Below are 21992 nucleotides of genomic sequence, written 5' to 3'. Positions count from 1 at the left end.
GGGAAGGTTATCTATTTTTTCTTGGTAATCTACTGTTGAGGAAGTGTCTATTGTTGGGGGGGGGGGGGATCTGCTGTTGAGTGAGGGGTCTATTGTCGCTGGCTGCAGAAGGCTCTATTGATGTTGTTTGCTAGTAGATTCATTTTTGCTGGGTGGTGGTGGTGGTGGTGGGGGGGGGGGGGGTTCCATTGTTGCTGAACTGGATCTATTCTTTTGGTGGGGGTAATCTATTGTTGCTGGGGGTATCTGTTGTTGGTGGTGGGGTCTGTAATTGCACGAGGCATTTATTTTGCTGTTTTTCTTGTTATAATGAAATTCCATACCACTTACTTAGCACCAAAAAAAAAAAAAATGATACTTGGTTCTGTATTCTCTAAAAGGGGCGGTACTGGGAGGTGGGTAGGGGGTGGGATCTAGGGAGGTGCTCAACGATGGGTAGGGGGGCTTGGGGACAAGGGGTGATTCAGAAGGGGGGGGGGGGTACCTGCACCTATTCTCTGAGAAAAAAAGCCCTAATAAAGACAATTTATTCTTAGCCAGGTTGTAATGTCTATGACGGTACCAAGAAAAATCCTGTTGCCCCCCCATACAATAATTCACTATTTTAGGATGCAGGTACCAATACTCAGATTTTTTAAATAAATAAATAAATAAATATATATATATATATATATATATATTATATATATATATATATAAACATATTAATATATATAAATATATATATATATATATATACACATTAAACAGGCAGCAAGCTTCTGATTGGCTGTTATGGCCAATGGTCTTATTGTCCTCTTGCACCGGTTCTGATAATGAGCACAGTAATACTGAATGAAGAGTAGATATGATAACTGTCTCAGAATCATGTCATCTGTCTGGGGACATTGACCTTAATGTCTTCTGAAACTCAGTGATCGAAACAAAATGACAGCGAGTCTCTATGACACATTATTAGCTTTGCATAATACAGATGTGGGTTGCTATCTTGCATTGCTCTGCCCCCGCTGGGATATGTAATCTAAGCCCCGAAGATACATGACAGATTTCTTTCTTTTTTTTTTTTTGTCTTGTAGGAAGAAACAAGCTCACATGCCTCCTCCTTGTTTCATCTTCTCGGAAAGGTTTGTCTATTGTTTCGCTCCGCTGGGATTCGTGTCATCAAAGCTCAAGAAAACATTGTGATAGTGTCATATCGCCATCTGCAAGGGCATCCCCAAACACCTCCGGTGTGACAATAGAGAGAGAGAAGACTTCCTGAAATAACGGAGAGACTTCTCTTTGCACCCGATAAATATCTGTGGGCTCGGCTGACCTCTGAGTGAGGAACGCAAGACCTCTTTTGTCAAATATATTGATTGCTAATTAGAAATAATAATAAAAAAAAACTCTTTAAGCCTTGGACAAGACGGTTCCAATTTTCAGTAAGGAAGAGAGAGACATATATCAAGGGCCTAAGTCATTAAAAAAAAAGTAAAAAGTTTACAATTTTTACCAGCTAACGCTGACCTCATGGGTACATTTTAGCAGATTTATTTGGCATAAAATCCAAAGCCAGACCAAGTGAATTGACCAATGTCCCATCACTTGAAGCTTACCGACTTCAGCCTCCTCGCAGCCCACTTTCTACACTGAAATATAAAAAAAAAACGAACTGGGGTCATAGAAGTTGGGACACCGTCGTTGAGGTCTTCAAAGGACTTCCATGGTCCAGAAATCCTTTAGAACAGACGCTGAATGGAGGTCAAAGCCTCCTACTGACCAACATCTGGAGGGCTCATCATCCTTTCATTACTTCTTTTCCGGTTATCTCCAGTTTCTTACGATTTAGTGACAACGCTTATTTTGGCAAAGATGATGATGAATGAGATTCCAGACTTGGCTTCGCCCTCCTCCCTTGGGGTTGTTACAGCCACCTGTGTGTCTAAAGTGGAGCTTCGCGTGTGCTGCAAGAACCTGCTTGACAGGGACACGCTCAACAAGTCTGACCCATGTGTTCTACTCCTCATGCAGTCTCAGGGCCAGTGGATGGAGGTAAGAGAGACACTAACCTTTAATTTGGTCAAGATAGGCGCTTACTTAGTTTAATGTGCAGACTGACTACAGATGGGGCAGGGACAAGGGGTGGGCAGGAGGAGAAGCTGCCCTGGGCTCAACAATTCTGACCCATGTGTTCTACTCCTCATGCAGTCTCAGGGCCAGTGGATGGAGGTAAGAGAGACACTAACCTTTAATTTGGTCAAGATAGGCGCTTACTTAGTTTAATGTGCAGACTGACTACAGATGGGGCAGGGACAAGGGGTGGGCAGGAGGGGAAGCTGCCCTGGGCTCAACAAGTCTGACCCATGTGTTCTACTCCTCATGCAGTCCCAGGGCCAGTGGATGGAGGTAAGAGAGACAGTAACCTTTATTTGGTCAATATAGGGGCTTACTTAGTTTAATGTGCAGACTGACTACAGACAGGGCAGGGACAAGGGGTAGGCAGGAGGAGAAGCTGCCCTGGGCTCAACAATTCTGACCCATGTGTTCTGCTTATCATGCAGTCCCAGGGCCAGTGGATGGAGGTAAGAGAGACAGTAACCTTTATTTGGTCAATATAGGAGCTTACTTAGTTTAATGTGCAGACTGACTACAGACAGGGCAGGGACATGGGGTCAGGGCCGTCTTTAATATTGATTGGACCCCGGGCAAACATTTTCTTGCCCCCCCCCCCCCCCCCCCCCATGCAATCTCACTCTGCACCTGCTCTGAGACTTAAAATCAGTTTACTGTATCAGATCAGGCAGCAATTGTGATTGGTTGCCAGCAGTTACAGAATATCATTACCGCTTACTGACTGGTTGCTAGAAGTTACAGCACACATTACGGCTCACTGATTAGTTGCTAGAGGTTACAGCAAATGATTTCTGCTTGTTATTCGTTTCTAGAGATTACTGTACAATAATACTGCTCACTGAATGCTAGAGGTTACAGCACATCATCAGCACATCATCTTCTCACTGCAGGGAAGCATGATATACAAAAGAATGCCGCCTTTATTTACATATCAATGCCGCTGGCCACAGCTATTTGCTTAGTAATGCTGCCGCTATTTACATATGAATGCCGGTTATTTACATGTAAACACAGGTACTGCAGGCGAGTTATCCATACACAACTATAGGGCAGAGCTGGGCAGCATGAGTAGCAGCACTTCACACTGAGACATTGGGACACAGCACAGGACTTAAACTTCAAGGGACAAGGACATTTAAACTGGGATAGTTGGCAAGTATGAGGCAGCTGCTTTGGGCCCCACAACAATGACAGGGCCCAGGGCAGCTGCACCTTTTGCCCTGCCTTAAAGACAGCCCTGCATGGGGTGGACAGGAGTGGAAGCTGCCCTGGGCTCAACAATTCTGACCCATGTGCTCTGCTTCTCATGCAATCCCAGGGCCAGTGGATGGAGGTAAAATAGACAGTAATCCTTAATTTGGTCAAGATAGGAACTTACTGAGTTTAATGTGCAGACTGACTACAGACAGGGCAGGGACAAGGGGTTGGCAGGAGGGGAAGCTGCCCTGGGCTCAACAATTCCGACCCATGTGTCCTGCTTTTCATGCATTCCCAGGGCCAGTGGATGGACAGGAGGGGCAGCTGCCCTGGGCGCAGTGAAGCAAGGGGACAGAGAATGGGGATAGGGCAGTTAACCCATTTTAAGGCATGCATTAACAGTGGAGGGAAGGGGCAAGGTTCCCCATCCTTGCCCTAGGCGCTAGAAGAACTTGTCCCGGGACTGACTGCAGATACAGCCAACATCTCTTTTCAAGCAGGTGTGCTTGAGATGTAGTCAACCATGTGACCATGAAACCTTTTTATGATTGGTTTGTCTCAGCAGACAAGTCAGTAAGTGGTTTCTGATCACATGGTTGCCTATCTCCGGGGAGAACTGCTCATCCAGTATTGCATGCAATGGGGAGCTGCGCTAAATGGAATGAAAATAAGTTTTTCTATAACTTAAAAACTTAAAAAAACAAAACAGATACCCTTGATGTCGTGTACTATTACCCACATGCGTTCATATAAGTGAATTTATAAATCAATGACAAGTGACTGACAAATATTGATTAAATAAAGTTCATAAATAAATGAATTGATTATGTGAATAAATTAATCGAGTATGTAAATAAATGAGATAAAAAATGAAAAACACAATTCAAACTACTTGGAATGTGAAGAAACCACACCACTTATGATAAATAATGCGAACTAACACCACCAGGTGTGCCACCTCAGAATATAAATTAATTGAAGTGAGTAATGAATTACCTGAAAAATAATATAAATACATAGGTATAAAAATAAATAAATATGACAAAATTCAAAATTCATTCAGTGTGTAAACAAAAAGAATAAAAGTCCAAACGAGTCCCATAGATAATAACAAGCCAAAAAATGATAAGTAGTCCAATGTGAAGTGAAAACTGGCACCAACAAAAATTGGTGTGGAAAGAAATCCGATGAAGCACCTCCACCAATGAATAATTAGGGCCGCTTACCAGAGCGTAAGATCTGTGTTAAGTGAGATCAAAAATCATATATATAGATGGTCTAGGTCAGTGGTGAACCTTGGCACCCCGGATGTTTTGGAACTACATTTCCCAAGATGCCCATGCACTCTGCAGTGTAGTGGAGCATCATGGGAAATGTAGTTCCAAAACATCTGGGGTGCCAAGGTTCGCCACCACTGGTCTAGGTGAACCGTCCCAGGAAACCACACCGGACCTCTCTCTCCAAATAATCCAGACGATTATGCGATAATGCCCCAATCCATGTGAAAAGACAAGGGGACACACGCATAGCATAAAACCCTTTTAATTAAATTATACAAATAAAAAACAAGTAGACTCACATGTTCAATGAACGTAAAGGCAATTTACAAAATCGAGCCGGCCGGCTCTCGGCTACCGCCCGCACTTCCGCGTCTGGCGTAGAACGCGGTGACGTCAGAATGCCGTTCCTCCCTACGCGTTTCGTCACTAAACGGACGTGGTCATGGGATGCAGTCCAGTATTCCTCTTAAGTGTCTAAAGCTGGTCATGCACTGTGTGAATTTTCGGTGCCACAGAAACCGGCTGAAATTCGCTTCATGGGTGGCTGCCTCCAACCCAACATCCCCTTTGATCAAAAAATTGGAGGAGCCAGGTAGAAAATTGTCAGCTGAAGGATCTGATTGGATGCAGCCACTGTCTGGGTATTCTGACAGCCAGTGGGGTTCAATAGGCACAGAGGGAAATTTGTCTATCTGCGCTGCATATCATGGCTGGAGGAATAAGTGGGCTGAACAAAAATACGGCCAACTCAAGTATTGCAATGATGTTACATAGTTTCATAGTTTGTTAGGTTGAATAAAGACACCAGTCCATCCAGTTCAACCTGTGTGAGTGTCTACAAGTGTCCCTTTCCCTGTACATTGCTACACCCACATCAGTCCCTATCCTCAAGGAGCCCACAATCCAAGGTCCCCATTCATATACTAGGGCCAATTTTGGACAGAAGCCAATTAACCTACCTGCATGTCTTTGGAGTGTGGGAGGAAACCGGAGTACCCGGAGGAAACCCACACAGGCACAGGGAGAACATGCAAACTCCAGGCAGGTAGTGTCGTGGTTGGGATTTGAACCAGCGACCTTATTACTGCTAGGTGAGAGTGCTAACCACTACACCACTGTGCCGCCACTGTGCCGTTATTACATGTTCATGAGCACAAGTGACCCCATACTTCTTGCATATGGATAGGTTTCCAGTTATGGTGGCTGGAGTCACCATAATCCAAGATATTAGTTTATGGGACCCCCAGGTGATGGAGCTTCACCATGGCAGCAGTAAAGGCTGAAGCTCAAAGTCCTGTTGTTTCCTCTTACACTTAAAGTGGTTGTAAAGGCAGAAGGTGCATTCTATGCCTTAAGATAAAAAGCCTTCTGTGTGCAGCAGTCCCCCATAATACTTACCGGAGCCCCATCTCTCTCCAGCGATGTCCACGATTCCCTCGGCCGTCCGGGACTCTCCTCCTGAGCATTGGCTCCTGCAGCTGTCAAATCAAAGTCTGTCCGTGGCTGAATGGACACATGGAGCTGCAGCCTCGGCTCGGGTGTACCCATAGCAAACTGCTTACTGTGGGAGCACTCGATAGGAGGGAGGGGCCAGGAGAACCAAAGAGGGACCCAAGAAGAGGAGAATCGGGGCTGTGTTGTGCAAATCCATTACAGAGCAGGTAAGTATAACATGTTTGTTATTTAAAAAACAAAACAAAAAATAAATAAAAACAAGACTTTAGTTATTGTAAATAAGACATAACAATATCAATTAGCATCGAATGTGCTGTAGCATATTTTATGTTTTTTCAGCAATCGTCCCTGAAAGCAATGAGGGGAAAGGGGGTTATAGAGGCCAGGGCAATTGGTGCACCCCATCGGCCCCCCCAACCCCCCTCCCCGGTTTTACTTACCTGAGCCCCTTATTTCCATCGGCGGAGACGTGCTCTAACTCTCTTCACGGGGTCCCGGCTCTTCATCCAATGACGCGGGCGCCTGGGGGGCGGGGCTGAGTCCGGCATTCCCGTCTATGGATGCAGATGTTAGACTCGGGAGCGCGCCCGCAAGGTAACCCCCCGGGAGAGCGCTTCTCCTAGGGGGTTATCTGATGTGGGGAGGAGCCGAGAGAGCCGCCGGGGGACCCCAGAAGAGCAGGTTTGGGGGCCACTCTGTGCAAAAACGAGCTGGACAGTGGACGTAAGTACGATATGTTTGTTATTTTAAATAAAAAAAAATCGAGCCTTTACAACCATTTTAAGGTGGTTTCAGCATGTAGACTTGTAGAGAAAAAGAAAGGAGCGCCTTGTGTCAAGAGAAATGTGACTTCTAAAATATGGTTCATTTATTAAAAATTAGCAACATTGACATCAGGTCTACACATTTTGGGGGACCTTGCTTTGCGCACTGATGCGCAGTCATGTTGGAACAGGAAGGGGCCGTCCCCAAACTGTTCCCACAAAGTTGGGATCATGAAATTGTCCAAAATGTCTTGGTATGCTGACGCCTTAAGAGTTGCCCTCACTGGAACTAAAGGGCCAAGCCCAACCCCTGAAATACAACCCCACACCATAATCCCCCCTCCACCAAATGATTTGGACCAGCGCACAAACCAAGGTCCATAAAGACATGGATGAGTGAGTTTGGGGTGGAGGAACTTAACTGGCCTACACAGAGTTCTGACCTCAACCCGATAGAACACCTTTGTGATGAATTAGAGTGAAGACTGCGAGCCAGGTCTTCTTGTCCAACATCAGTGCCTGACCTCACAAATGCGCTTCTGGAAGAATGGTCAAACATTCCCATAGACACCCTCCTAAACCTTGTGGATGGCCTTCCCAGAACAGTTGAAGCTGTTATAGCTGCAAAGGTTGGGCCAACTCAATATTGAACCCTACGGACTAAGACTGGAGTGCCAGGAAAGTCCATGTGTGTGTAAAGGCAGGTGTCCCAATACTTTTGGTAATATAGTGGATGTCAATGCATGTGGCATTTGAAACAGAACATATGGTTCAAACATTTCCTGTAGACACCTACGATGACCAGACACAGGATACCATCATTGGTTGACTCCTAATCATTATGAGAGTCCGAATATATTAAATTCTCGATTGAATTGTCGTGTTAGCATTGACCCGTGTATAGTGAGCCTTACGCTTTGCTATGTAAGCATGAATTATTGTCTTAATTATCACCAGCGGATTGCTGTGTAGTGTCCGGGGTCAGTGCTGGAAATGTGACGTTACGTTGCGCTCTGCTATAGATGAGTCCCGGCAAGCCTGAAGAGAGATAGATGAAGTAATGAAGGTAATTAGCACACCGACCCTCTAATGTTCTGGACCCGACATACCGATACCAACAGATCTTCCTCCGCCGCCGCCGCCGCTCATATATCTCAGATTCATCCGGCCAGCCGTTCCCTGTGAGATCCTCAGCAGACCGATCTCCCCGCCTGCTCTAATGTTCCCGAATAAATACAAATAGTGCACTTTTCCATGTCCCAGCGCACTGCATGGCTTCTATATCTATGATTGCCGCCACGCCCAGCGCGACACATGATCAAACTGCGATTCTACACAGAGGTGCTGGAATCTTTACGTCTACCTCTTAAATCTGGATAATATATTCATTGGCAGCAATAATTTCACTTTTTAAAAGCGCTGACAAAAGAAAGGTTGATTTCAGAGCACGCGCGCGTGCGCGCGGTATTCTCCTTGTGCTGTGGGAGCTCCCAGTGTGTTTAATATGCAATATTCATATTTAACTGTAAAGTTGGAGCTCAGCCATGCCCCCTCGCATCCCTCAGTGCAGTGCTTTGGACCTTTTCTATCCAATAGGGAGGCAGAGCTGCAACTTCAGAGTGAAAAGTCAACATTTGCATAATAAGGGGAGTATTTATAAATGAAATCACGTAGCGGTTTGTCCATCAAAACTGCATGTGAATGAATTCTGCGCAGATGAAAGATTTGTAACATTAAAACATTGTATATCCTGTATGTTGTGTGATTATATGTCAGTATTACATTGTATATCATGTATGTTGTGTGATTATATGTCAGTATTACATTGTATATCATGTATGTTGTGTGATTATATGTCAGTATTACATTGTATATCATGTATGTTGTGTGATTATATGTCAGTATTACATTGTATATCATGTATGTTGTGTGATTATATGTCAGTATTACATTGTATATCATGTATGTTGTGTGATTATATGTCAGTATTACATTGTATATCATGTATGTTGTGTGATTATATGTCAGTATTACATTGTATATCCTGTATGTTGTGTGATTATATGTCAGTATTACATTGTATATCATGTATGTTGTGTGATTATATGTCAGTATTACATTGTATATCATGTATGTTGTGTGATTATATGTCAGTATTACATTGTATATCCTGTATGTTGTGTGATTATATGTCAGTATTACATTGTATATCATGTATGTTGTGTGATTATATGTCAGTATTACATTGTATATCATGTATGTTGTGTGATTATATGTCAGTATTACATTGTATATCATGTATGTTGTGTGATTATATGTCAGTATTACATTGTATATCATGTATGTTGCGGTCGTTCAGGTGATTATCTAAGGCTGCGTACACACGCGGGGACTGTTCGCTCAACTTTGTCCGTCAAACAGTTTCAGCGGACAGTCCGCTCAAAATTAGCATGGACGGACTTGGCCACACACGACGAACGAACAGTCCGCTGAAACCGTGCGCGATGACGTGAACGGCACGTACGACGGGACTAGAAAACGACGTCCTATACACTGCAATGCAAACTTCGGCGTGTAAATCCTTTCTGAGCATGCGCGGAACTTAGTTTGACGAACAAGCCTACACACGAGGGGACTGTTCGCTGAAACAAGGTTTCAGCGGACAGTTTTTCGGAATTTCCGAAAAACTTTGTTCAGCAGACTGTCCGCTGAAACTGTCCGCTGAAAGCCCACACACGAGCGGACTGTCCGCCGAAACACTGTTCAGCGGACAAAGTTGAGCGAACAGTCCCCGCGTGTGTACGCGGCCTAAGAGTTTCTTGAAACTATCGATGCCCCCTGCTGAGACCACCGCCTGTGGAAGGGAATTCCACATCCTTGCCGCTCTTACAGTAAACAACCCTCTACATACTTTTCTTCTAATTTATTGAGCGGCCACGAGTCTTGTTAAACTCTCTTTTGCAAAAAAGTTTTCTCCCTATTGTGGGGTCACCAGTCCGGTATTTATATATTGTGGGGTCACCAGTCCGGTATTTATATAATGAAATCATATCCCCTCTCAGGCGTCTCTTCTCCAGAGAGAATAAGTTCAGAGCTCACAACCTTTCCTCATAACTAATATCCTCCAGACCCTTTATTAGCTTTGTTGCCCTTCTTTGTAGTCGCTCCATTTCCAGTACATCCTTCCTGAGGACTGGTGCCCAGAACTGGACAGTATACTCCAGGTGCGGCCGGACCAGAGTCTTGTAGAGGGGAGAATTGTCGTTTTATCTCTGGAGTTGATCCCCTTTTTAATGCCAATATTCTGTTTGCTTTGTTAGCAGCAGCTTGGCATTGCTGAGCCCATCATCTACTCGGATCCCCAGGTCCTTCTCCATCCTAGATCCCCCCCAGAGGTTCTCCCCCCAGGTCCTTCTCCATCCTAGATCCCCCCAGAGGTTCTCCCCGCAGTCTATAGATATATTTTTGCCACCAAAATGCATTATTTTTAATTTTTCTACATTGAACCTCATTTGCCATGTAGTTGCCCCTCCCCCCATTCATTTGTTCAGATCTTCTTGGAAGGTTTCCACATCCTGCGGAGAAGTTATTGCCCTGCTTAGCTTAGTATCATCCGCAAATACAGAGATTGGACTGTTTCCCCCATCCCCCTCCTCCAGGTTGTTTATGAACAAATTAAATAGGATTGGTCCCAGCACAGAACCCTGGGGGACCCCACTACCCTCCCCCGACCATTCCGAGTACTCCCCATTTATCACCACCCTCTGAACTCGCCCTTGTAGCCAGTTTTCAATCCATCTACTCACCCTATGGTCCATGCCAATGGACCTTATTTTGTACAGTAAACGTTTATGGGGAACTGTGTCCAATGCTTTTGCAAAATCCAGATACACCACGTCTACGGGCCTTCCTTTATCTAGATACACCACGTCTACGGGCCTTCCTTTATCTAGATACACCACGTCTACGGGCCTTCCTTTATCTAGATACACCACGTCTACGGGCCTTCCTTTATCTAGATACACCACATCTACAGGCCTTCCTTTATCTAGATACACCACGTCTACGGCCTTCCTTTATCTAGATACACCACGTCTACGGGCCTTCCTTTATCTAGATACACCACATCTACGGGCCTTCCTTTATCTAGATACACCACGTCTACGGGCCTTCCTTTATCTAGATACACCCCGTCTACGGGCCTTCCTTTATCTAGATACACCACGTCTACAGACCTTCCTTTATCTAGATACACCACGTCTACGGGCCTTCCTTTATCTAGATACACCACGTCTACGGGCCTTCCTTTATCTAGATACACCACGTCTACGGACCTTCCTTTATCTAGATACACCACGTCTACGGACCTTCCTTTATCTAGATACACCACGTCTATGGGCCTTCCTTTATCTAGATACACCACGTCTACAGGCCTTCCTTTAACTAGATACACCACGTCTACGGGCCTTCCTTTATCTAGATACACCACATCTACGGGCCTTCCTTTATCTAGATACACCACGTCTATGGGCCTTCCTTTATCTAGATACATCACGTCTACGGGCCTTCCTTTATCCAGATACACCACGTCTACGGACCTTCCTTTATCTAGATACATCACGTCTACGGGCCTTCCTTTATCTAGATACACCACGTCTACGGACCTTCCTTTATCTAGATACACCACGTCTATGGGCCTTCCTTTATCTAGATACACCACGTCTACAGGCCTTCCTTTAACTAGATACACCACGTCTACGGGCCTTCCTTTATCTAGATACACCACATCTACGGGCCTTCCTTTATCTAGATACACCACGTCTATGGGCCTTCCTTTATCTAGATACATCACATCTACGGGCCTTCCTTTATCCAGATACACCACGTCTACGGACCTTCCTTTATCTAGATACATCACGTCTACGGGCCTTCCTTTATCTAGATACATCACGTCTACGGGCCTTCCTTTATCTAGATACACCACGTCTACGGGCCTTCCTTTATCCAGATACACCACGTCTACGGACCTTCCTTTATCCAGATACACCACGTCTACGGGCCTTCCTTTATCTAGATACACCACGTCTACGGGCCTTCCTTTATCTAGATACACCATGTCTACGGGCCTTATTTTATCCAGATACACCACGTCTACGGGATTTCCTTTATCAAGATGGCAACTCACCGCCTCATAGAAGGTTCGTAGATTGGTTTGCCAAGAATGATTCTTCATGAATCGATGCCGATTACTGCTAATGATACCGTTCTCATTACTAAAATCTTGTATATAGTCCCTTATCATCTCCTCCAAGAGTTTACATACTATTGATGTTAGGCTACCTGGTCTGTAATTCCAAGGGATGTGTTTTGACTCTTTTTTAAATATTGGTGCTACATTGGCTTTTCTCCAATCAGCTGGTACCATTCCAGTCAGTAGACTGTCAGTAAAAATTAGGAACAATGGTCTGGCAATTACTTGACTGAGTTCCCTAAATACCCTCGGGTGCAAGCCATCTGGTCCTGGTGATTTATTAATGTTAAGTTCCCCAAGTGCTTTCTGTGATGTGTCATGAGGATAAATACTGCAGTTATATCCCCATCCTTTGTAACCAGATGCCCTTCCTAAATTTTTATGGGGCCAATATGGTCTGTCCTCCCTCTTTTACTGTTTATATAATTTCTTGGTATTTTTTTTGCTGTCCTCGCATGTGTCTTTGGTGTTCTATCTTAGCTGCCCTAATTGCACCCTAATTGCACATATCTTGTTGCATTCTTTGTAAAGTCTGAATTCTGATGATGATCCCTCAGCCTTGTATTTTTTGAAGGCCTTCTCCTTTGCTTTTATATGCATTTTTAGATTGGAGTTAAGCCATCCAGGACTTTTGTTCGCTCTTTTAAATTTATTACCCAATGAGATGCATTGGCTAATACCCTTATTTAATATGCTCTTAAAGCAAACCCATCTCTCCTCCGTGTTCTTTTCTGCTAAGATTTTATCCCAATTTATATCTTCTAGCAAGGTTTGTAGTTTAGGGAAGTTGGCTCTTTTGAAATTCAGTGTCTTTGTGTTCCCCTTGTGTTTTCTATTTGTGTGATTTATACTGAAGCCAATCGACCTGTGATCGCTGTTTCCTAAATTGCCCCGTATTTCCACATCTGTGATCAGGTCTGTATTGTTGGTAATCAGTAGATCCAGTAATGCTTTATTTCTAGTTGGTGCGTCTACAATCTGACCCATAACATTGTCCTGCAAGACATTTAGGAACTGGCGAGCCTTAGATGAATGCACGGTTCCCTCCTCCCAGTCTATGTCTGGATAATTAAAATCCCCCATTATGATAACACTTCCCATCCTTGCTGCTAATCCAAATTGTAATAGGAGATCCCCCTCCCCCCTCAGGTTTTGGGGGCCTATAGCATACTCCCAGCATTATTTTCCCCTTAGCTTCATCTCCTTGGAGATACCCATAAGAATTCCACCTCCTCCCTATCTCCCTTAGTGATGCCATCTCTCACATTCACTTGTACATTATTCTTGATATACAGGCATACCCCTCCCCCTTTTTTAACCTCTCTATCCCTACGATAAAGTGTATACCCTTGAATGGTTGCCAGCCAATCATGAGAGCTGTTGAACCAGGTCTCTGAAATTCCCACAAAATCCAAATCCTCCTCGTATAACAGTATCTCTAGTTCACCCATCTTGTCCGCCAGGCTCCTGACATTGGTGAACATGCCACATAGTTCAGACTGGTTGCATACTATCCTCTTATTGGGTGTTCCGAGATTGCAACTAGGACTTGTTACTATACTTACCTTAGGTTTATGTGCTTTATTCAGCCTACCAATAATGCCCCCGATACTCCTCTCTGGAATATGTTCTGCGCTGACTATCTCTAACTATGGACCCTCCCCCCCCATCACCTAGTTTAAAAATCCCTCTAACTTTTCGGCCAGCAGATCTGCACCCTCCTCATTTAGGTGCAGTCCGTCCCTTCTATAGTACTGGTGATCGACTGAGAAGTCGGCCCAGTCCTCCAGGAACCCAAACCCCATGCATTGGGCTTCATGTCCTCTATGTGTACCGCCAACCAAGCGGTGGGGGAGCACATGCACCTTTTTTACCCATACCTACCCAGACATAGAATTGTTCCCTGGATCTGCCAGGATACTATGGGCATGGGACCCCCCCCCCCCCACCTGACTTTTGTTGCCAGCGGTTTAGACATTAATGGCTGTGTGTTGAGTTCAGTGGCAGCTGGTGCTCAACATTTTTGGGGGGGCGCAAAAAAAATTTGAAAAAAAAAAAACATCATTTGCAGCCACTGTGCCCATCAATTGCAGCCACTGTGCCCATCAATTGCAGCCACTGTGCCCATCAAACGCTGCCAGCATGCCCATCAATTGCAGCCACTGTGCCCATCAATTGCAGCCACTGTGCCCATCAAACGCTGCCAGCATGCCCATCAATTGCAGCCACTGTGCCCATCAAACGCTGAGACCCCGCTCACACTCCCCCCCCACGGATGGATCGTGTGACAACCTGCTCCCACCCCCCCAAGGATGGATCGCAGGACACCCCGGCTCACTCACACACACTCCCCCTGTGGATGGATCACAGGACACCCTGTGTAGGAGGACCGCCGCTTACCTTGGCAAGGTGTCCTCTTCTCCGGCGTCTCCTCTCCAGTGAGCTTCCTCCGCTCTGTCCCACTTCCACCAATGCGCTGAACATCCAATAGGGACGCCTGGCAACTTTGGCCAATCAGGAAACGGGTCTCACTGACCTGCCTCCAGATTGGTGGGGAGGCAGTGCAGTGTGAAAATAGCGAATATTGCATTTATTATGGTCACATAATTGGGTGGGATCAGGGCGCACTCTCTGCATCCCGAACCACCCTTTTTTAAGCCTATTAGAGCATCTGGCTGTAATGAGGTGCTTCAAAAAAATACACCCCCCCTCCTACCCCCGCCATAGGAGTGCATGTGTTCGGCGTCCTGAAAGGGGTCGGGCGCATGGATAAGGAGCAGGGATGGGGGGGGCGGTGCCTGTGCGCCCGCAATGCACGGGCCGCCACTGGTTGACTTATTTTGAGGGGACAGGAAATTTACACTGTTATACAAGCTGTACACTCACTACTTTACATTGTAGACAAGTGTCATTTCTTCAGTGTTGTCACATGAAAAGATCACAAAAATGTATCGATTAATTGGGGAATTAATCTTTCATTTCCACAGCCCTAATATATATATATATATATAAAAGAAAAGATTTACAAAAATGTGAGGGGTGTACTCACTTTTGTGAGATACTATATATATATATATATATATATATATATATATATATATATTAGGGCTGTTATTGATTAACATTTTTGTGTTCAATTAATCGATTTTTTTTAATCGATTAATTGACAAATTTTGATTAATTATAACGCACATACAGATCAACTACTTTTAGCTGATCTCCTTGCATTGCAGCTCTGCATTAGTCAGTGGTAAATGTGGTATACACTATATATACAATCACACTAATTAGTTTCCACAATCCATGACTTGACTTCACAGTTCACACAAATACGTTTTAAACTCAAACTGTAGCACTGACGTAAGTCATTTTTTTTTCCCCAGTAGCGTGACAATCCCTCCGCCTCCGCTCTAACTAATCACTCTCACCTTATGGCACGGACCCCGGTGCAAACAGGTGGTCATGCAAGCGGGTATCAAAAGGGTTAACACGGACCACAAACTTCTCTCACGTCTCCTTAGATCTCAGCAAGGACATCGGGTCATGGGTAGAAAGAAAAGATCTCAGTGCTCACCGCTTAAGTATAAGATTTAATTTTTGTGTTCAAACACAAAACTACTCACATAAAGATGATAAAAAAACACAGCATATAAAGCCGACAATCATGCTAGCTCCATAGGGTAGCAGCGGGTGACGTCATACGTAGCTCCTCCCCCCGTACGCGCTACGTTCAATCAGAACTTCGACGTCACCGGACTCCTCCGCCCCTTCAGTTCGTTAGCAGACGGAGGCACTTGGGGAAGGGGGGGAGGAGTCCAGTGACGTCGATGTCCGTAACGCCACCGGACTCCTCTGCCCCTTCAGTTCGTTAGCAGACGGAGGCACTTGGGGAAGGGGGGAGGAGTCCAGTGACGTCGATGTCTGTAACGTCACCGGACTCCTCCGCCCCTTCACTTCGTTAGCAGATGGAGGCACTTGGGGAAGGGGGGGAGGAGTCCAGTGACGTTGATGTCCGTGACGTCACCGGACTCCTCCGTCCCTCCACTTCATTAGCAGACGGAGGCACTTGGGGAGGGGGGGAGGAGTCCAGTGACGTCGATGTCCGTGACGTCACTGGACTCCTCCGTCCCTTCACTTCGTTAGCAGATGGAGGCACTTGGGGAAGGGGGGGAGGAGTCCAGTGACGTCGATGTCCGTGATGTCACGGGACTTCTCCGCCCCTTCACTTAGTTAGCAGACGGAGGCACTTGGGGAAGGGGGGAAGGAGTCCAGTGACGTCGATGTCCGTGATGTCACGGGACTCCTCCGCCCCTTCACTTCGTTAGCAGACGGAGGCACTTGGGGAAGGGGGGGAGGAGTCCAGTGACGTAGATGTCCGTGATGTCACGGGACTCCTCCGCCCCTTCACTTCGTTAGCAGACGGAGGCACTTGGGGAAGGGGGGAAGGAGTCCAGTGATGTCGATGTCTGTGACGTCACGGGACTCCTCCGTCCCTTCACTTCGTTAGCAGACGGAGGCACTTTGGGAAGGGGGGGGGGTCCAGTGATGTCGATGTCCGTGACGTCACGGGACTCCTCTGTCCCTTCACTTCGTTAGCAGACGGAGGCACTTGGGGAAGGGGGGGAGGAGTCCAGTGACGTAGATGTCCGTGATGTCACGGGACTCCTCCGCCCCTTCACTTCGTTAGCAGACGGAGGCACTTGGGGAAGGGGGGAAGGAGTCCAGTGATGTCGATGTCCGTGACATCACCGGATCTCCAACGGGACTCCCTGAAGACCCGGAAGCCGGTGGAGAGGTGAGGAATTAATCTTTCATTTCCACAGCCCTAATATATATATATATATATATATATATATATATATATATATAAATCTTTTTCATATATTTATTATATACATTTTTTAAAGCACAACTTTTTCATAGCGCTGAGTTATTTTACTTTTTTTTTTGATCACTAGGCTGCCTTGCCTTATAGCACACAGCGTTGCATTAATGCGCATTAACATGCGTGTTTCTGCGCCACACATTAGTGAACTCAGCATTACTTGCAGGTAAATTTAAACATATACACAGTGATCTGGACCTGGTTATTGGATAGACATTGCTGCAATGGAAGCACCACACACACACACACACACACACACACACACACACACACACACTGGCTGTGATCAATCCACAGAACAAATCAATTTTAGCGAACGCAGCTTCTCCGATATCTATTTGGTACAAAAATCCTCCGGAGACTCGTCCGTTGCTAACAGCCTGCCATCTAGACGGCAGAGTCCTGGAGCTAAAGCCTCATATATGAAGACCTGTCACTGCTCATCTGCTACAATCCCACGACGGAGCCGACACACAACACTAAATAGGTCCCAACCGTATGTGTGCCACGGGGCAACTCCATCCACCGTGCCACGGAATACATGCTTGTTATCCGTCTTGCCCGGAGCAGACTTTATTATCATATCTTATTCTTAAAGGAGCTTTTCATTCCCAAAATGAAGACATTTAAAGAGTAACTCCACTTTTGTTAAAAAAATAAGCCCCCTTCCCCCTGGGGGATCTCTGTCCATTGCAGGGATTGTAAGAAACTTTGTTGCAGATTCCGAGCGCCTGTTATTGTGAAGAAATAGCTGTGTGTTTCTCTGTGTCCATGTGAATAGAGGTGACTTTATAATTATCAATCAGCTGCTGCACCTGCTGGGCTCTAATGAGGAAAGTGGCAGGGTCTGCCTCCTACTTAGATGTGATTTTCCCTTTGGGAGTATCTCACCAAAAAGCACATTTGTGTTGCAGGGGATGCCCAAAATCTGACTTGTATCTTAGTGCAGACTTCTGGGAAAATCAGTCAGCCAATCACACAAGCAGGAGATGACATTTCGGCAACAACTCCTCACTACTTGTTTTATCCCTATTTTTGCCGGCAAACCTGTTGCAGTGCACAGGGTTGTGAGGCGACTGCGGCAATTCTCCGTTTTGAATGCGTAGCATTCGGTGGGCTTGCCACTCGCTACAAGTTTGGGGGAACCTTACTTTGGGCACGAGGCAAAGGATCACTGCTGCGGCTTGTAAACTCCCTAGGGTTGGCACTTTTTCTTCAAGTCAAACCCGAACACTTCAAACCCAAACTTTTTTTTATTTTTTTATTTTTTTTAGCATACACTACAGCAAGGGTCTCCAAATGTTCTAAGCAAAGGGCCGGTTTACTGTCCTTCAGATTTTAGGGGGGCCGGACTGTGACCACTGAGAGTAGAAAAGGTCCCAACATCATTGAGAGAAAAATAATGCCCCATTATTTGTCTCAGTGGGAGAAATAGTGCCCCATCATTGGTGTCAGTGGGAGGAATAGTGCCCCATCATTGGTGTCAGTGGGAGGAATAGTGCCCCATCATTGGTGTCAGTGGGAGGAATAGTGCCCCATCATTGGTGTCAGTGGGAGGAATAGTGCCCCATCATTGATGTCAGTGGGAGGAATAGTGCCCCAACATTGGTGTCAGTAGGAGGAATAGTGCCCCATCATTGGTGTCAGTGGGAGGAATAGTGCCCCATCATTGGTGTCAGTGGGAGGAATAGTGCCCCATCATTGGTGTCAGTGGGAGGAATAGTGCTCAATCATTGGTAATAGTGGGAGGAATTGTGCCCCATCATTGGTGTCACTGGGAGGAATAGTGCCCCGTCATTGGTGTCAGAGGGAGGAATAGTGTCCCATCATTGGTGTCAGTGGGTAATAGTGCCCCATCATTGGTGTCAGTGGGAGGAATAGTGCCCCATCATTGCTGTCAATGGGAGGAATAGTGTCCCATCATTGGTGTCAGTGGGAGGAATGGAGCCCCAACATTGGTGTCAGTAGGAGGAATAGTGCCCCATCATTGGTGTCAGGGGGAGGAATAGTGCCCCAACATTGGTGTCAGTGGGAGGAATAGTGCCCCATTATTGGTGTCAGTGGGAGGAATAGTGCTCCATCATTGATAATAGTGGGAGGAATTGTGCCCCATTGTTGGAATCACTTGGAGGAACTGTCCCCTATCATTGGTGTCATTGGACCCCATTATTGGTGTCAATGGAAGTAATTGTTCCCCATAATTCCTGTCATTGGGAGAATTGTGCCCCATCATTGGTATTGTTGGTGTCATTTGGCCCCATTATTGGTATCATGGGGGGAATAGTGCCCCATCTTTGGTGTAATTGGGACGAATTGTGTCCCTTCATTGGTGTAAGTCGGGGGGGGGGGTGTAAGTGGGGGGGTATGTCCCATTGTTAGTATAAGTGGATGAAACATTCCCCCGAAGGTTACAGTTTGGAGACCCCTCCACTATAGGATTGTAACAGACCTCAGACTCCTTTTGAGCACTCTAAAGAGAATAGTAATGCGGCGTGCATAGTGTCCCTCACCCTCCCGTCGGGGCCACGTTCTGAGCCACATTCCTGTCTGAATATTGTGTTGGACTGAAACCCCCTGGACTGTCCGGGTGAATCCTGGACAGGTGGCATCCCTAAAACACCCCCGTCCTCTGCCTATTGCAGCTTAAGAGAAATCACCTGGCTTTTAGTAAAAAAACTCAAGACCTTCCTCTTTTAGCAGATGATCAAAGCTCGCCACAGCGCCTAGAGGCGATTCAGTTCGCATTGTGCGCTATACAAGTATTTCATTCATTTCATTCATTCATTAAGAGGGGGGCAGTAGAAAAAGCGGCGAATATGAGACTCAACTGCGCATTGCTAATCAACAAAACGCATTTTTGCTGTTCTTCCAACAGAAAGTCTAAATGAGGCTTAAAAAAAAAAAGAGTGAAAGTTTAGTCTTCACAATATAGAAAAAAACATTTGTACATCTAATGTGGATGATGATGAAATCCTTTTTTGCCGCAAACACGAAGGACGTGAGCCGGATGTGGTGCCATTCATTTACACCGCATTCCCGCCACATATCTCATGAACAATGCGCTCGGGGGAGGAAGTATTTCCAACATTCGTATTGGAATGAACGTTTTACAATGTTACATTCTGGAGCTGCACGACGTCTGTTACCTACAATAACTGTATGACTTTTGTACTGCAAATATTTTTTCAATAAAGCACTCCTGATTGTTAAAAAAAAAAAAAAAGAAAGAATGTTTCATTCTGGTCTTCTTCTGATTGCTTTTCACGTTTTCTTTGGCGCAGTTTCTTTGAAATTCATGGACGGAGAATTTTTGCACGGACGTCATTTCTGTAATAACGCAAAAGTTCCAAGGGAAAAAAAAAAAGCGCTAAAAGCTTTTCAGCCGCGGCTATCTCTATAAATGTACATTACCGGGGGTGAAAGGCGGCATTGGAATTGTTAGAGAGTGGAGGACACAAAGAACGTGTAATAATCCACCTCAGAGATGTTCAAACATAGTCATTGAGGCCACATGAGTCGGGGGTGGGGACAGGTATCCGCTATGAGAACTAAACGCGGTTTTGACTATTTTTAAAGAGGGATTCCACCAAAAAAAAAAATATTAAAAGCCAGCAGCTATAAATACTACAGCTGCTGACTTTTAATAAATGGACACTCACCTGTCCCGGGTTCGAGCGATGCCGGCAGCCGAGGCCGATCGATCGCTCGGCTCTCGGCTGCTGCCGCCACCATTCTAGGTGAGGGAATCAGGAAGTGAAGCGAATCGGCTTCACTTCCCGGTTCCCTACTGCGCATGCGCGAGCCGCGCCGCGCAATAGGAAATCTCCGCGCTGTCACTGGGACCCGTGTGTGTCCCAGCAGACAGCGCGGCAGGGCAGGAAATGGCGTAGACTCCCGTGGGAGTCTATGCCCGGAAGTGGGTGTAAATACCTGTCTTTGACAGGTATCTCCACCCCCCTCCCCCCTGAAAGGTGACACCGGAGGGGGGGAGGGATCCGATCAGCGGAAGTTCCACTTTAGGGTGGAATCCCGCTTTAAGAAAGAAAACGTGAAAATGGTTCCATGACGGTCCCAGGACCAGGTTACCTTAGGTGGCACCTAGGTGGGTCACCTCAACGTCATGACCCCCTGAGTTAACAGGAAAGTCATGACAAGCATTCCCCCTTCTGCCACGTACACACGATCGGAAAAGCTCTGATGGTTTTCCCGGACGGAATTCCGAACGGAATTCGGCTCAAGCTGTCTTGCCTACACGCGGTCACATCAAATTCCGATCGTTTAGAAGGCGGTGACGTACGACACGTACGACGGGACTAGAAAAAGGAAGTTCAATAGCCGGTAGCCAGTAGCTTCCGTCTCGTAGTTGAATCTGAGCATGCGTGATTTTTTTTTGGCGTGTCGGAATTGCGTACACACGATCGGAAATTACTGATAGAAAGTTTTTCCGCCGGGAAAATTGAGAACACGCTATCAATTTTTTGGCTGGCGGAAATTCGGACAGCTAAATTCAGATGGAGCGTACACACGGTCGCATTTTTTCCGATGAAAAGCTCTCATCGGTCTTTTTCTGGCAGGAATTCTGATCGCGTTTTACGCCGGCGTTAGGGATAAATCCCAGATTGTAATGCCGCTGGGAACGCTGCTTCAAGTGCGGGGCTCTGTTATGTATATATAAAATTAAAGAAGGCAACAAAATAGCGCTCTCTGTTTTCATAAGCTTAATAGAAAATAACATAAAAAAAAAAACAATCTCATTCATAGGCACGGTCCTCAGTGCATGTAGTAAAGTGCTAAGATACACAGTGATCATACACTAGCTACGGGTGACGTCATCGGCAAAAAGTTCCTCCCTCCTGTACATGTTACGTCCAGGGCGGGACTTCATCAGCGGAGACGTCACCCGTAGCTATTGTCAGAAATCATGAAATCAGGTCGGGATAGAAGCACAGTTATTATTATTATTATTATTATACACAATTTATATAGCACCAACAGTCTACGCAGCGCTTTACAATGTATAGGGGGGGACAACACAATTACAGTAC

At 45.8% G+C, this 21992-nt stretch overlaps 1 protein-coding gene across 3 annotated transcripts in view; it reads left to right on the top strand.

The window, feature by feature from the left end:
• Positions 1-21992, top strand: part of CPNE7 (copine 7) — a 182749-nt gene that overhangs the window by 31311 nt on the left and 129446 nt on the right. For 2 of the 3 annotated variants that reach the window (XM_077451008.1, XM_077451007.1), the window contains exon 2: positions 1077-2034. In XM_077451008.1, the coding sequence (XP_077307134.1) occupies positions 1855-2034 (180 nt within the window). In that variant the 5' untranslated portion in view covers positions 1077-1854. Of the gene's footprint in view, positions 1-1076; positions 2035-2156; positions 2212-21992 lie in introns of those variants that run through there. The other variant, XM_077451011.1, reaches the window with a different exon arrangement.

This window comes from Lithobates pipiens, unplaced genomic scaffold (genome assembly GCF_037356315.1).
Source record: "Lithobates pipiens isolate NorthernLeopardFrog02 unplaced genomic scaffold, aLitPip1_a1.2 Scaffold_10, whole genome shotgun sequence".
Taxonomy (NCBI): Eukaryota; Metazoa; Chordata; class Amphibia; order Anura; family Ranidae; genus Lithobates; species Lithobates pipiens.
This window is presented reverse-complemented; position numbering and strand designations above follow the sequence as displayed.